The sequence below is a fragment of the Leopardus geoffroyi genome, chromosome B1 (genome assembly GCF_018350155.1).
Source record: "Leopardus geoffroyi isolate Oge1 chromosome B1, O.geoffroyi_Oge1_pat1.0, whole genome shotgun sequence".
Lineage (NCBI taxonomy): Eukaryota > Metazoa > Chordata > Mammalia > Carnivora > Felidae > Leopardus > Leopardus geoffroyi.
The window spans coordinates 80,715,218-80,730,075 of NC_059327.1; the positions used below are offsets into that span (position 1 = coordinate 80,715,218).

A 14,858-nucleotide genomic window follows, 5' to 3' on the forward strand; every position below is an offset into this window, starting at 1 on the left:
ATCATGAGTTTGAACACTGTTTTTCAGCTTTTAACATCTATCACTCTATTCTAACTAGCGATGTATGTGTTATTTCCCTTTTCTGCTCTTGTGTTGATCTCTTTTCTCATACAGCTCTGGATATTAGGGCCCTTACCTCCACACATTCTGCCTACGATTCAGCATCCTGCTATTTATTCGTCCCCCTTCTGCTTGGCCCTTCCCTTTGCTTCCATCATCTTTGGCAAAGAGAATAGTCTTCAGATTAGAAATGGTAAAGTAAATATTGGCAAAAGGAAAGGAGGCCCAAGATAAGCAGACTCTATCTTCTGACCCAGACAAATTACTTCACGGGGTCCTGAGAAAACTAACATTTGAGATTGCTGAATCGCCATCTTTGAGAAATCATAAAGAAAAGGGGTAGAATCAGCAGCTGGGCATGTGCAAATGTCACTGCAAATATCAAAAAGGAGAAGAAAGTAGATTTTACACGCTATTAACTGGTAATTTTGTTTTCAGTCTAGAGAAAAATTAAAGAATGGGCAATTAAGTAGTGTGGTATAAGCAGTTACAGAGGAACATGCTGTGATGTTTAGAAACTGGCGTGGGTTCACCAGACACTAAGTTATTAAAAGTAAATGCTTGTTACACTTGCTTACTGCTTTTTTAAAATATAACTGCTGGGGCGCCTGGGTGGCTCAGTCGGTTAAGTGTCCGACTTCGGCTCAGGTCACGATCTCCCAGTCTGTGAGTTCGAGCCCCGCGTCGGGCTCTGTGCTGACAGCTCAGAGCCTGGAGCCTGCTTCAGATTCTGTGTCTTCCTCTGTCTCTGACCCTCCCCCGTTCATGCTCTGTCTCTCTCTGTCTCAAAAATAAATAAACGTTTAAAAAAAAATTAAAAATAAAATAAAATAAAATATAACTGCTAACCCAAAAACAGTTTAGAGCAGGGGTCTCAACTACAGCCCGTGGGCCAAATTTGACCATGCCCATTTATTTACTTGTTAACTTTGGTCGCTTTCAAGCCGTAGTAGCACAGTTGGCTAATTGTAACAGTCTGTATGGCCAGCAAAACCTGAAATAATTGTTATCTGGCCCTGTACAGAAAAGTTTGCCTACCCCTGCTGTAGACCCTAAATCAGTTCTTTTTGAATTTTAATGTGTCTACAAATATACTGGAAGTTTTGTTAAAAATGCAGATGACGACATGGTAGGTCTGGGATGGGCTCTGACGCTCAGCAATTCCTGACAAGCTTTCACTTGAGGCCAGTGCTGCTGGTCCGTAGACCACAGTACAGTCTAGCGAGGATCTAGATTTCAAACATAAACTTAGCAAAGTTTCCAATTTAAGAAGAGAGAGAGAGAGAGAGTGAATTATGAGTTGGAAGTCAGTTCAGTTGGTTAAACTCTTACTTATTTTAATCATAGTGTCCAAGGAATGTTAGAGGATCAATGTCATCTTGGAGAAGTTTTTCTGGTCACTTAAAAATGATTATCTAATTATCATTTTACTGTATACATGATGATGTTTGAAGGGAGCAATAATGAGCTTGATAGCTCAACTGTTGAGATGACCAGTATGAACTGGTTTGGCCTGCTGGAAATTTCCTCTGTTGGAAGACCGTCCTCCACACGTCTCTCACATTTCTGTACATCTTGTGATTGGAGACACTGATGGACCTTTGTTCTCAACTATCTTTTCAGGGATGTTTCTATAGTGAATGGCCTTGAAAGATAGAAATAGCATCTCCCTCTGGAGAAAATGGCAGGTTTGCTCACTGCCTCGGAAAGATAAAGATAGTATTCCCCTCTAGAGCAAAAGGTAGGCATGCTTTCTGTCCATTTTAAAAACTTTGGATTCCCTAAACTCAGTATTCCTTTTCTGTAATGCAACCCACTGTAGGGCAGGCATCCATCTGAGCCCATTTGCACAGCCCTACTTGACTTGGGGGTGAGGGAAACTGATGCTCAGGCTGCTTGCTTTCCTGTGAGTGATACAGTCCTGTGGCTCTGACCCAGGAGTCATGTGTCTTCTTCCAGCACCCACGAAATGATGGCCAGCTAACTTATTAACTTCACGGGATGGTGAAATCCCAGCCCCTTCACTATTTTAGACACCCACTCCCTTTAGTCATAGCACCAGTTTCCAGTCACTGACTTCCTCTGCCTGAACCTGTCTCCCCCTTGGCTTGGTAAAACACTTCAAACACCTCCTACTTAATATAGAAAATAGAAGCCCTTAAATGGAAGTTCCTTCAACTTTCTAATATCAAGGACACACAGGTTTGTCTTCATCTGTACCTAATGTATCCTTCTCTCCCATTTTACAATGAAGAGGTGTCAGCCCACCTCCTTCCTGAAGTTAAACCCTGCAGCTGTGCCCTGGGACTCTTTCCCTGCCCCCTCCTCCTTCAGGTAATACATACATTCCCTTCTATTCTCTAAAGCTCCACTCTCCTGCCTGCTTGGGTTCTTTTTTATGAATTTTGGAAATCCTCAAGCTTCTCCTTTCTAAAATAAAGCAAACAAACCACAGAACAAACACCAGCAAATTTCCTTTCCCTCATATTCCCTCAGGTTATAGCTGTATCTCTCTCCCCCTCTTCAAGCCAGACTTCTTGAAAGAGTATCCAAACTGTCTCTCTCTCTCTCTCTCTTCTTCCTTCTTAGTGCTCAATCTACTCCAGCTTAACTTCCACACTAGTCATTCCAGCTGTTTTCTGCTAGGCCTCCTCTGAGCTTCAATATGTATTCTCTATTCCTTAACTTCTTATCTTCTCTGTAATAGTAAGCCACCAACTATATAGTGAGGGATCCCTCAACTGTAGCCACTGTCCGCACCAGTCTGAGCTTCTGTCCCATATATCCAACTACTTAAAGTGTCTCTAATTGAAGGCCTTGTAGACACCTCAAATTCATCGTGTTCCCCAAGAAAAATTAATCTGTATATCCCAACTCTACTGTGGCTCAGTAATTGTTCCACTTTTACTGAGTGGAACAGTAAGTGGCCACTCTTTGGGCCAAAAAATCACTTCATTTAGAAGACTGAGAGGCCCTCCCTCCTTGATTTTTATCATCACCTCTCCCTCAATATTTAGTTAATCTACCATCTACATTTCAACTGCTTCTTGAGTATGTTATATCTCTGTCGTGATCACTAAACTTCCATCACCTTAGCCTAAATCCACTCCTGCCTGGGTTACTGAAGAGCCTCCTCGTTAGTCTCCCTTCTTTTAATTTTTCAGCCTTTTAAACTCTTCTCTAAACTACACCCAGAGTGATTTCTACCTAAACACAGATATATATCATCAAGCCCTTGGTCCCAGGCCCTTCCCCTGTAACCATGCCTCCATAATTCTTTCAGTGGCTTCCCTTTGCTTGGAAATGAAGCCAGACTCCTTACCATGGATTATTAGGCCTTCCTTCTCCATCTGGCTTCTAGCTTTATGTCTCACATGGCATTCCTCACACTCTGCCCTTTACTTCCAGTTTCTTGATGTTCTTCTTGCCTCCAAAGCCTTTGTACAGCCCCTTCTCCCTCCCTATGTTTTCTCTCTCCATGCCCCTTCTCCTGGGCTGTGCCTTCTTGACATGACTCCCTCCTATTCTGCTTTCAGTTCTCATCTGAACTGCTCTCATCTACCTGCTAAGCATTCTCATTGCACGCTGAGATTGTGATTGTAAACACTCACCATTTTATCATTATCGCTTTTCTGTCTTCTGTAAAGCACCAAGGGTATCAGTTGTGCATGTCTCATTCACCACTATTCCTCATCTAATGGGGCCTGACACCGTAGTCACTAAGTAGGTATTTGCTGAATTTATCAGTGACAGATCAAAATTTCAAAAGATAATAGGCCAAATCTAACCACACTTAATATATATAAGACCCTTAATTTTGGTCTGAAGAAACCTCAGTCTCTTGGGAATAAGATGGTAGAGGTATCTCTCAACAGAGGTGTTGAAGTTACAGAAGGATGGATAGAGCCGCTTTCTATAATGGGAACTCTGTATGGGCAAGGACCATGGCGGAAATTAAAGATCAAATATGGACATATCATATCAGAGACATAGCTTGAAAAAACAAAAATTATTCTAAGTGCATTAGTAACATAAACAATGCTCACCAGTGGTTGTAGGAGGAGAAAATAGGATAGAAAAAACAAAGGTCTTCCAAGATAGCCTTCAAAGACAAGCCAAGGAGTTTACAGAAACTATTTTCTAGAGCTTCATGTAAAAGTCCGCTTCAAAATGACTGAAGTTTTTTTTTTAAGTGTTTAGGAGACTTTGGACTCCTTTTCTCCTCAGCTCCCATGATGTTTGATACATGGCTAGCACTCAGTAAATGTTTGTTTAATTAAATGTACATCATTGAGAAGAGCCAGCTGTCATTTCTGCAAGGCCTCATAGGGTAACATTGCTCAAATGGAGTCACCACAATCCAGAAATAGATCCATAGTTTTTCAGGTCCAGAAACTCACTGTGTTTAGCGTACCTCAATATGGGTGTATTTTAGGAGCCTAGGGTCAACTAGCCACTGTGCTCTGTTCCTATCAAAAATGCTACTTGAAAAACAAAGTTATGATTCAACATTTTCTTGGCAAACATGGATTCAGATTAGAGAGAATTAACTGAATGTTTTTAGTGACTGGTGTTTTCCAGCTCAAGTAGTCTGATGCAGGTGCCTTTACTATAGTGTTCTGTGCCAACTGAACAGACCAGAATGCTCATGTCAGCTGCTAGGATACCTTCTTTTCCTGGCCGAGCGATGAACATACTGAGAAATGCTTAATTGGGGGATGTTGAGGCATTTATTCTATGAAGGTCCAGTTTTAAAGAGGAACATACAGGCAGAGGAGAGGAAAGAGGCTCTTACCCACCAATCAACCACAACTTTCTTTCCAGCTAGGCTTCTAATGCCTTTTTCTTTAGTTTATGAAGTTTATACAGTTATTTACGCTGACATTCATGTTTATCAGGTCATATTCTCTGGAGACCATGTATCTTGACCATTTTGTTTAAATTTGGATGTCTCTAAAATTCCCACCACTACTTTATAATGTATTGCTTAGGATGTATTGGCCAGTCTAACTCATTCCATATTGGCTCAACACAATTTCATTCTTTTTAAAAAAGTTTATTTATTTATTTTGAGAGAGAGAGAGAGAAAGCATGAGCGGGGAAGGGCAGAGAGAGACCAGAGAGCGAGAATCCCAAGCAGGCTCTGCACCACCAGCGTGGAGCTTGATGCGGGGCTCGAACCCACGAACCGTGAGATCATGACCTGAGCTGAAGTTAGACGTTTAACTAACTTAGCCACCAATATAATTTCATTCTTAAAGGATAAGTTTCTCCGTAACTTTTTAAGATATCACTGTGTACTGACCATAGGACAAAATGTGAAGACAACCTGGGAGTTTTAGTTGGCATTAATCCTTTAAAAAATAAAAAGTGATCTTTGCATTAACCTAAATTCAAGGTTTAGAGTAAAGGAGCTGTCAAAGTAGAATTTTCAAAAGTTGAAAACATATAGAATGAGCACATGTCAAACATTTATTTAACTGAGTAATAAGGGAGCCAGCAGGATAATAAAGTTGATTTCTAAAAGATTATAGAAGTGGGGATGATATAATCCATCAGAAAAGAATACCAAAATAAGTTTGGTATGTTAAGTACAAAACTGGCTAGTACCTATAGGGTAATAAGACCATAACCTTTGTGGTGGTTGTTTTTTCTGCTAGACGGAAATTATTTCTAAATCTACTGGACAACACTTTATAAGTTAGCATGTAATTTCTGAGCCCTAATCAGTAGTAAACAAAAACCAAACAAAGGTATGTCTCTCTAGGTAATTGAATAATCCTTGGATTGGCCTGTGAGACAATGCACCAGGATGACATTTCCAAGTTTTGGTCAATTTTCATTAAGCGAATTTTGTGGACTCTTATATTTACCTGAATGAGATTATGTGTAAGAAGCCTCAAAACCCTACCCTCTGAGGAACACTGTTGGGGTGGAGGTGTGGCTAAGGACTTTTAGCCTGAAGAAACTTAGTGTGGGGACCCCATTGCTCCCTTCAGTATTATTCTGAAAATACAGGTTTGAGGAAGTAGTTGAAGAGTGCAGAGATTTTATTGGTATCACTCCAAAGCAGCAGTTCAAAGATCATCACAAGGCAGGAGGGGTGAGATGTGCCTTAAGTTGCTCCAAGAGGAAGACAGGGAGACAGGGGAGGTGGTGTGGGATCAATTATAAGAAAGAGCTTCCCTGCTATGAAAAAGCTTCATCCAGGTCAATGTGTGTCTTCAGAACAAGAACATTGCCTCTCTGTGGGTTCTCTGGCAAAAGCACAGCCATCATGGCCTCACCTCACTGGTGAGCCAGTGAGGGAGACCGAGGGGGTCACACTTCAGATGAGGACTGGACCAGGGTAGGTCTAAGATCCCTTGCAAAACTGAGTTTCTGTCATTCTGTAAACATTGAGTTATTTATTGCCTTTTAATTAAAAAATAAAAAGCACCTTTTCCAAGACTTAACATTCAATATCCTGGAGACAGAAACCTACCATGTCAGTTTTCGTTTCTGTGCAATCACAATAGTTGTTGCAGTAAAACCTTTTGATAACGTTTTCTATGTTTAAAAAATGATAATTCACTTAAGTTTTGCCTTTTTAGCTAGTACTACAACTGAGAGCAAGGTGCATTTACAGTTGTTTTTGTTGTATTTGGGTTTTGTTTTTGGTTTATAATTTAATGTGACTAAATCTTAGTGTCTGAGATTTGACACTTTTTTTTTCCTTTCCACTAAAGCCATTGAAATATATTCACCCAGTGAGTCACATCAGAGGTGTAAATGGATTTTCTGAAGGTTTTTTTTAAAGAGACAATCAAAGCCAGTCACTTTGTGACTTGACTTCTTCAGGTGTTGCAATCAGAAAGCTTAACACTCCCTCCCAATTGCAAGGATGCTAAAACTATGTCTTGACCTTGAATCTGCAAGCAGAGGGAGTAACATCTTTTGCTAGAAGTGCTCCTCCACCACCTCTTTGGTTTTATCCATTTGCATAGGATTTACTTGGAAAAGAGAAAAGAGACCATCAAATTGAGCCTTCTGCATACCCAAGAGAAAATAACGTGTTTATTTGACTTTCCATCTTCCAATGAGTGTTGCTGTTACGGTTTACATTTTCAGTTCACCCTTTTTACCACTGATATTTGTAAAAAACCTGACTTTGAAAAAAATGTATCAACCGTGTCACACAAAGGCTTCTTTCTCAATTTGTTTCATGTCATCAAAAAGACATACTGAGTTTGAAGCTCCTCTCCGGTTTCCTCTTAAAGTATAACCCTGAGGAAATAGGGTAAAACTGCAAAGGTTTTATTTACACCAGTCAGGCTCACAGGCTGTGGAGCCAGGGAGATGGAGATTGAATTCCTGGCACTGCCTCTTCATACTTCACTCAGTATCTCTGAGACTTAGTTTCCTTCCATAGTAGAGGGGGATAATAATGGTGCTTACCTCCCAGGCTTGTTGTGACGGTTCCAGAAGATAACATTCATGAAGTCCGCATTGATGTAGATCAGTGCTCTGTAGATGGTGGCTATTAGTAGTTTGATAATTATTATAGTGACTTCACTAAAACTTAACGGTGCACTTACTGGGATTAGTGGCGTTGTGACTGATTCATTTCCTAGTACAGTTGAAAAAAAGATTTCAGCACAACGATTCAATCTTAGTTAATGAAATTGAACAACATTTTTGAGAAAGTAACAAGGAATCTTGAATCCAGAATTAGAAAATACATCCTGTTTGCTAGGAAATTTTTAATATTTTAGGAACAAACAGCTTAAGTCTTTGGAAGAACTGCAAAGAAACTTTTGTGTGTTGGTAACTATACAGCTGAAATATTAAGGCAGGAAAATCTGCAGATAATAGTGCACTGCCTTCCACAATAAAGTCATCTTTAAGAATTGCTTATCACCTTGAGACCAAGATCATATTGCAACTAATCACTCCACATATGTCCTAAACAGAACTCTGTGGAAAACCGTACTGGCTGCTGAAACCTGCCACTGAGGACCAGTGGTGTAGTGGAATCAGTTCTGGGTTTGGAATTGGGCAAAGCAGGCTCAAATCCAGGCTTTGCCTTTTGCTATTTATTTGCAGTGTGATTTCGGGCCATTTGCTTGACTTTTCTCAACCCCAGTCTCCTAATCTATGAAATGGGACTATTATGTACCCTACCTCCTTCAATAGGGAAGGGTCAGGTTTTAATTTTTTTTTTTTATTAACATTTCTTATTTATTTTTGGGAGAGAGAGAGACAGAGCGTGAGCAGGGGAGGGGCAGAGAGAGAGAGAGGGAGATGCAGAATCCAAAGCAGGCTCCAGACTCTGAGCTTTCAGCACAGAGCACAATGCGGGGCTTTAACCCACAGACCGCCAGATCATGACCAGAGCTGAAGTCGGACACTTAACCGACTGAGCCACCCAGGTGCACCGGGGAAGGTCAGATTTTAAAATGTGCTTGATAAGGGGCGCCTGGGTGGCCCAGTAGGTTAAGCGTCCGACTTCGGCTCAGGTCATGATCTCATGGCCTGTGGGTTCATGCCCGCATAGGGCTCTGTGCTGACAGCTCGGAGTTCGCAGCCTGGAGCCTGCTTTGGATTCTGCGTCTCCCTCTCTCTCTGCCCTTCCCCTGCTCACGCTCTGTCTCTCTCACTATCAAAAATAAAATAAACACTAAAAACATTTTTTTTAATAAAAAATAAAAAAAATGTGTTGCGTGAAAGTGCTGAAAGCAAAATACTATTGATAGTCCTGTATTGTTACTCCTACTGTTACTATTCTACTGTGGGAAATTAAGCGGTCACCAGGAAGAACGTGGGTCCCCATGTACTATACGACACCCTTGTGGCTCCACCTCCTCCATATGAGACAGTTGTCCTCAGAGAGGTGACAGTGCTCAGCCTTCCTCCTAGTTGAAAATTCTTATCCTGTCACAGATACCATACCTTGTTTCTTAGAAGTGTTACTAGTGTTATTGGTGTTTCATAATTAACATTAATATTTTTATTTTCTTTTATCTGGATGTGAGTGAATTGATACATAACAAAGGTAAAACTGGTTAGCTTATAAGCTAAGTCCAGTTTATTCTCCATATGCTAAATTATTTACCACCTCATTGTACCTTTGCTGACATTCTTCAGTAGTTTGCCATTGTTGATGGGATCAACTCTGAACTCCCTCTTCTGGCCACAAAGTCTTTGGTGACCTGGTCTCTGAAACGCCCACTTCATACTTTACTTACCAACCTGCTCAACTTTTTACAGCTTTGCGAATTCCCTTCCTTCTTTCTGGAATATCCTTATTTTCCTTTCTGCCAGATCAGTCCCCTCTAATTCTTCTAATTAATGGAACAGTGCTGGCATGTAAGTGGACATTCAATAAATGTTTAAACGAATTGACTTAAAATCAAATGGCTCCCCCGTAGACTGAAACAGCCAGATACTTTCATTTCCACGTGGCCTAGTGAAGTCTGTAGTTCCTCCTAAAGTCTGAGTACATTCCATATCATTGAAGGACAGTAGCTCTTCAAAATTCCTTTGCTATTTTCCACACCTAGCTCTCCTAAACGTGCTGATGAGAGCCTGTTTCATAGACACTAATGGAGTTGATAAGCCCCAACACATATTTTAGCAAACAGATTAAAAATATGATACTTAAAATGTATTCCTTGGGGCGCCTGGGTGGCGCAGTCGGTTAAGCGTCCGACTTCAGCCAGGTCACGATCTCGCGGTCCGTGAGTTCGAGCCCCGCGTCGGGCTCTGGGCTGATGGCTCAGAGCCTGGAGCCTGTTTCCGATTCTGTGTCTCCCTCTCTCTCTGCCCCTCCCCCATTCATGCTCTGTCTCTCTCTGTCCCAAAAATAAATAAACGTTGAAAAAAAAAAAATTAAAAAAAAAATGTATTCCTTATTGCCAACTGCAAATGTTTGCTCAATAAAGAGTCATTTATTCTATTATTTAACAATAAAACAAGCTCATGGGTGAATCTTCACATGTGGTATATGACTAAGAAAGTCATAGTAGCAATATTCATATAAGGTAAGCCGGTCTCTCCTGGGCCACATCCAAAAGAATTTAGTTACTATAATGATGAAAGGATTTCATATAAATACCAAAAGGACTTTTTTTCCAGACGTAATGAAATGGTCCCAGACCTAGATCCTGGCCACAGTATAGTCTCTGTCTGTCTCTTTCTCATACACACACAATACACACACACACACACACACATACACACACACACACACACACACACACACACAAACAGGCTCTTTGGAATACTAAAGTTCCAAGTAGAATTCATTAATAAAAATATGAAATGCTTTTTCTTGTATAAATCATAATGAAGTGCTGAGAGATAAAGGAAGAACTAAGAGGTGCGAATAATCATCTGCTGCTCTAAAACTGAAACCTGTCATGTTAACTCCCAACTCAAACACCTAGTTTTAAAGATTTACCTTCAAGAAACCTAAAAGCTTGTATCCTGCCTTATTGACAACAGCCTCAAACTGTTTCCTGTCACTGCAGAAAACAAATCTTTTGCTCCTTTCTGCCTAGGGGAGGCAGAGGGACTGAGGTGGTCCTGTGTGGCTGAATTAGATGAAAGACTTGCCTTCCACCATGGAGACATGGAGTCTAATCAAGTGAAATGAGTTTTGAGATCCCAGCTCATTTCCTAGGGGAGATTGGTTCACATTACAAAATCACGACATCTCATTCATCACAACTGACGTGGTCTTTGCTCAGGAGAGGACCCCAACTGGGACTGAACCACCTGTCTTCTCTTGAAAGGGGGCACTTTATCCAAGTTAGAGTTGAAAGCCTTGGAGTGAGAAGGCTTGCCAGCTTCACCCGAGTGATCCATATATAACATGGAAGGCAACTTCAGTCTTAAAAGGGGCAGACGAGTTTAAGGAAGATTGGCGCTGGTACTTTTAGTGATGCCAAATATGAGTAATTATAATAGAGATGCTAAGGCATTGTGGTAGGGAGAGCCAAGACTGGGGCTCCCTCATCTTTATCACCTCCATTTTATTAAACGGGAGTGAGAAGGATCAACATTTCCATGCATCAGAGTTTAAAATGGCAAAGAAAGTGTCCTGCTTTCCAGGCTGATAAATGATCATCATCTCTTTCATTTCTTTCAGGGCATCGTTGTAACACCCCTGCTTCTGCTGCTTTTTGTGAGTATTTTGATGTTGTCTTTAATATCTTTTATTAAAAGCCACCTACAACCCATTAAGAGAGACCATTAGGGGAAAAAAATTGAAATTTGAACCCTTTTGCACCACTTTGCCTCACGTTTTGAACTGTTCCTCCAGTTGAACTGTACCAAATAATAACATGTAGACACAAAGAATCTCTGTGTTCTCATGATCCACTGATTAGGCCTCTGACTCCTGGCTGAATCATTAATTATTACAAATTAATGACCTGTGATGCAGGGCACAAATATATATGTGCTCTTTATTTTCTTGCTGCTAGAACTAAAGTGATTGCTGGTGACCCAATGTTTGATAGAACCAGGGGACCAGAGGAAGCTTACGTTCCATTGCTTGTAGCAACCGGCTTCCTTACTTTGGGGAATACTGCCTCAGTTGTTTCATCTGTAGAATGGGAAACAATAACACCTACCTCGTCTGTCTGCCAGGGATAATGAAATGTGCTCCAGAAATAAAAAAATACAAGCTACTGATTAACTAAACAAAATTGCTCTGAAAATAAGAAATGCTAATTAACTGTCATTTCTTTTGGCACTATGCATATGAGAAATTAGATGAAAGATTATAATAGAAATTAATGTTATCTCATGCTGAGAAAAGCATATGTAATCATGAATGATACCTACAATATTTTATGAACTGTGCATTTTTCATACACACATTTCCCAAATATAAATCACTCCACTCATCACTGAAATGGAGTTGGGGATCATTTCTGGGAGTGAAATGTAGCTGTTTGACTAGCACTATTTGTCAGTGAATTAAAACTATGGGGAAAATTTATTTAATTATAGTGTAATTACCCAAGTTGGAATTCAATTAGAGTAATAGTGTGAGGGACTTCATTTCTTACAAGCTGTGCAGGAAGTGGAGAGGAAGAGATGCCCTACTAAACAGTTGGATACTGCATCTTTCATGAAAGACATTACCTTCAAGTAATAAACCTAGCTTCCCCCATCCCTTCTGAAATGCTAGCTCCATGCTGACAAGGTTAAAAAGAGTCAAATCATCAGATCACTTCCCTCAGCATAACAAACCTCATTAATTTGGATCTCATCAATTCAGAATTTGCAGTGAGTCACATTAATATCGAAGCGAATATTGCTTTGCATTCATTCGGAAGAGAAAACTGGGTATGTGCCTACCTGCTCACTAGATGTGAGGAATTAGGATCACCCCTCAGTGTTCTTTCTAAGACCTTGGATCACGATTTGGGAGGAGCAGCCCTCAACAGGCACAGGATGCAGGCCAGCCTGAGACGACCACCTGCAGTGGGGTCGGAGGACAAGTAGAAAGTTGAGCATCTAATCCAATGCACAGTAAATGGCTTTGTGGTCCAGGTTTTTTCCATGGCAGAAGAGTAGCATCCCTTACTCATGTGATGCTTTTAAGACGAGCTGGGAAGAAGTCACAGCCACAACTGTGGGGCCGAGACCGAGGATAGCACTTTTGGGTATCTCGGGGTCTGGAATCTCTGGGACCTTGTTTCGGCTCATGACTACAGAACCAGATGAGTGTTTTTCTCCTTCTTCTGCCCATTTCCAGCCATAACGAGAAATGTTCTCAGCTCGTTAACATTATGACATCACACTGTTGCAAGCTTTCCCCTACTCTTAGACCCATAGGCTTGTGAGCTTTGGTTGGTTCAACATTTTAAAATGATAGAGCTACAAGAATAGTTAAAGAGACTCCAAGACCCTCAACTTCAAAGTTTAATTCTTCCCTTCTGAGCTAGCTAACTAAGCTGTCCCAACAGGTTCTATGACATCACCACACAACATCAATAGACACATCTATGTTACATGACCTTAAATCACATGAACAGTATATAACATTTTTTGTCTGTGTAGGTTGTCATGCATTTTACAAACCAAGGTCATTGCTTAAACACTTGAATTGCCAGGCTTCATTTACCGAGTAGGACAAAAACCTGAGCAACTTAAATTGGAACACATTCCATAAAAGATGTAGTGTTTTTTATTAGCACCCCTGTTATGGGCTGAATCATGTCCTCCCATGATGGGAGGTTGAAGTTCTAACCCCCAGGACCTCAGAACATGACTTTGTTTGAAAATAGGGTCATTGCAGATATAATTATTTGAGATGAGGTCATACTGGCACAGGGTGGACCCTTAATCCAATATTGGTGTCTTTACAAGAAGCAGAGTCCAATGGAGGAAGAACACCACGTCGTGATGAGACAGAGGTTAGAGTGATGCACGTACAAGCCAACGAACAGCAAGGACTGCTGGCAGATGTCACAGCTGGAAGAGATAAGAGGGATTCTCCCCTGTAGATTTCAGAGGGAGCATGCTCTTGCTTCCAGAACTGTGAAACAATAAATCTCTGTTGTTTTAAGCCATCCAGTTTGTGATATTTTGTTAGAGAAGCTGAGGAAACAAATACAGCCCTTGCAAAGTGAATTGTGTCTTTAAAATCATATCTTGAACATGGAAATTTCTTAATGTTCAGGTGCAGGAGCTATTAAAGGCCGTTTTTACTGATGAAATCTCAGTTCTCTGTGTTCTTGAGCTCTTAGAATGTTCCACCTCACCATCTTGCTCCAACTGAAACCTGTCCTCTGACTCATGTTTCTGCTGCAGGTGCCTTTCATATCACTGAGCCTTGAAATGGGGTAAGGTGTCTTTCTTGCACCTCGTTACCAATTCCAGATCATTTCCCATGCCTCCTCCACAAAATATCCTCATTCCTTTGAAGGTTAGGCCAATATGCCTATACTGCCTGCTACCACTCCTTGCTGTAATTATCAGTAGAATCCCAGGTCACTCTCTAGGAGTCCAAAAAAATATGAGTACCTTCCCTTGTCTTCTTTTTAATAGTACACTTGGATTAATTCCTGGTGCTTTTCAATATTCACGTAATTGATCCCTCCTAATACTCTGGCCTCTAAATTCTTGACCTCTTCTCCAGTAAGATTGCCTTCCACTTCATCTCAGCCAATCACCCCTATAGTCACACCCTTGACTTTGTTACTGCCAGTAATGGCATCCTTCCATACTCCTATTTTCAAATGTTTTCTCTTACCAATAGCTCCTGTCTTTGTGACCTACTCCCCAAATTAAAATCTTTTCAGACCTGCTAGAATGGCCAGTTTATTTACCTTATCACGTTAGCAAAGCCTCTAACATACTCTCCCCTCACTCCCATCCCCTCACACCCCATCTTACCTAGCCTAGATCTCCTGGTCTGTCATTATGATTACTTTTTTGTGTATACCATCGACAACCTTGCTCATCTCTTACTGCTTTATATTTGCATGGCAAAGTGCCAGGCCTGCTAATATCCAACCCTATACCTTTTCTGCATATGTACCTGAACGTGCCTGGAACACACGCTACCATGCTGACTGGTCTCATTTGAAATTCATGACTACTAACTGTGAGCCTGGTGATCATACTTACCTTCCCCTAATTAATCCTCATTCCCACTCTCTAGAGAGTCATTTCATACCTTCTCCTTGCTTCTCAAATCTCCAGTGCCTCTTCTCCTTTTTCATCTCAACTGATGCAGAAAAGAAATTAGCTGATGAGGAAATTAGAAGCAATCAGAAATTTTACAAAATCCCACCAAC

The 14,858-nt window shown here is 40.9% G+C and overlaps 1 protein-coding gene across 5 annotated transcripts in view; it reads left to right on the forward strand.

Annotated features, from left to right (window-relative positions):
* The window catches only part of SLC10A7 (solute carrier family 10 member 7), a 258,926-nt gene that overhangs the window by 175,774 nt on the left and 68,294 nt on the right, over window positions 1-14,858 (forward strand). For all 5 annotated transcript variants that reach the window (XM_045466388.1, XM_045466382.1, XM_045466362.1 and 2 more), the window contains one exon: window positions 11,192-11,227. In XM_045466388.1, the coding sequence (XP_045322344.1) occupies window positions 11,192-11,227 (36 nt within the window). The remainder of the gene's footprint in view (window positions 1-11,191; window positions 11,228-14,858) is intronic.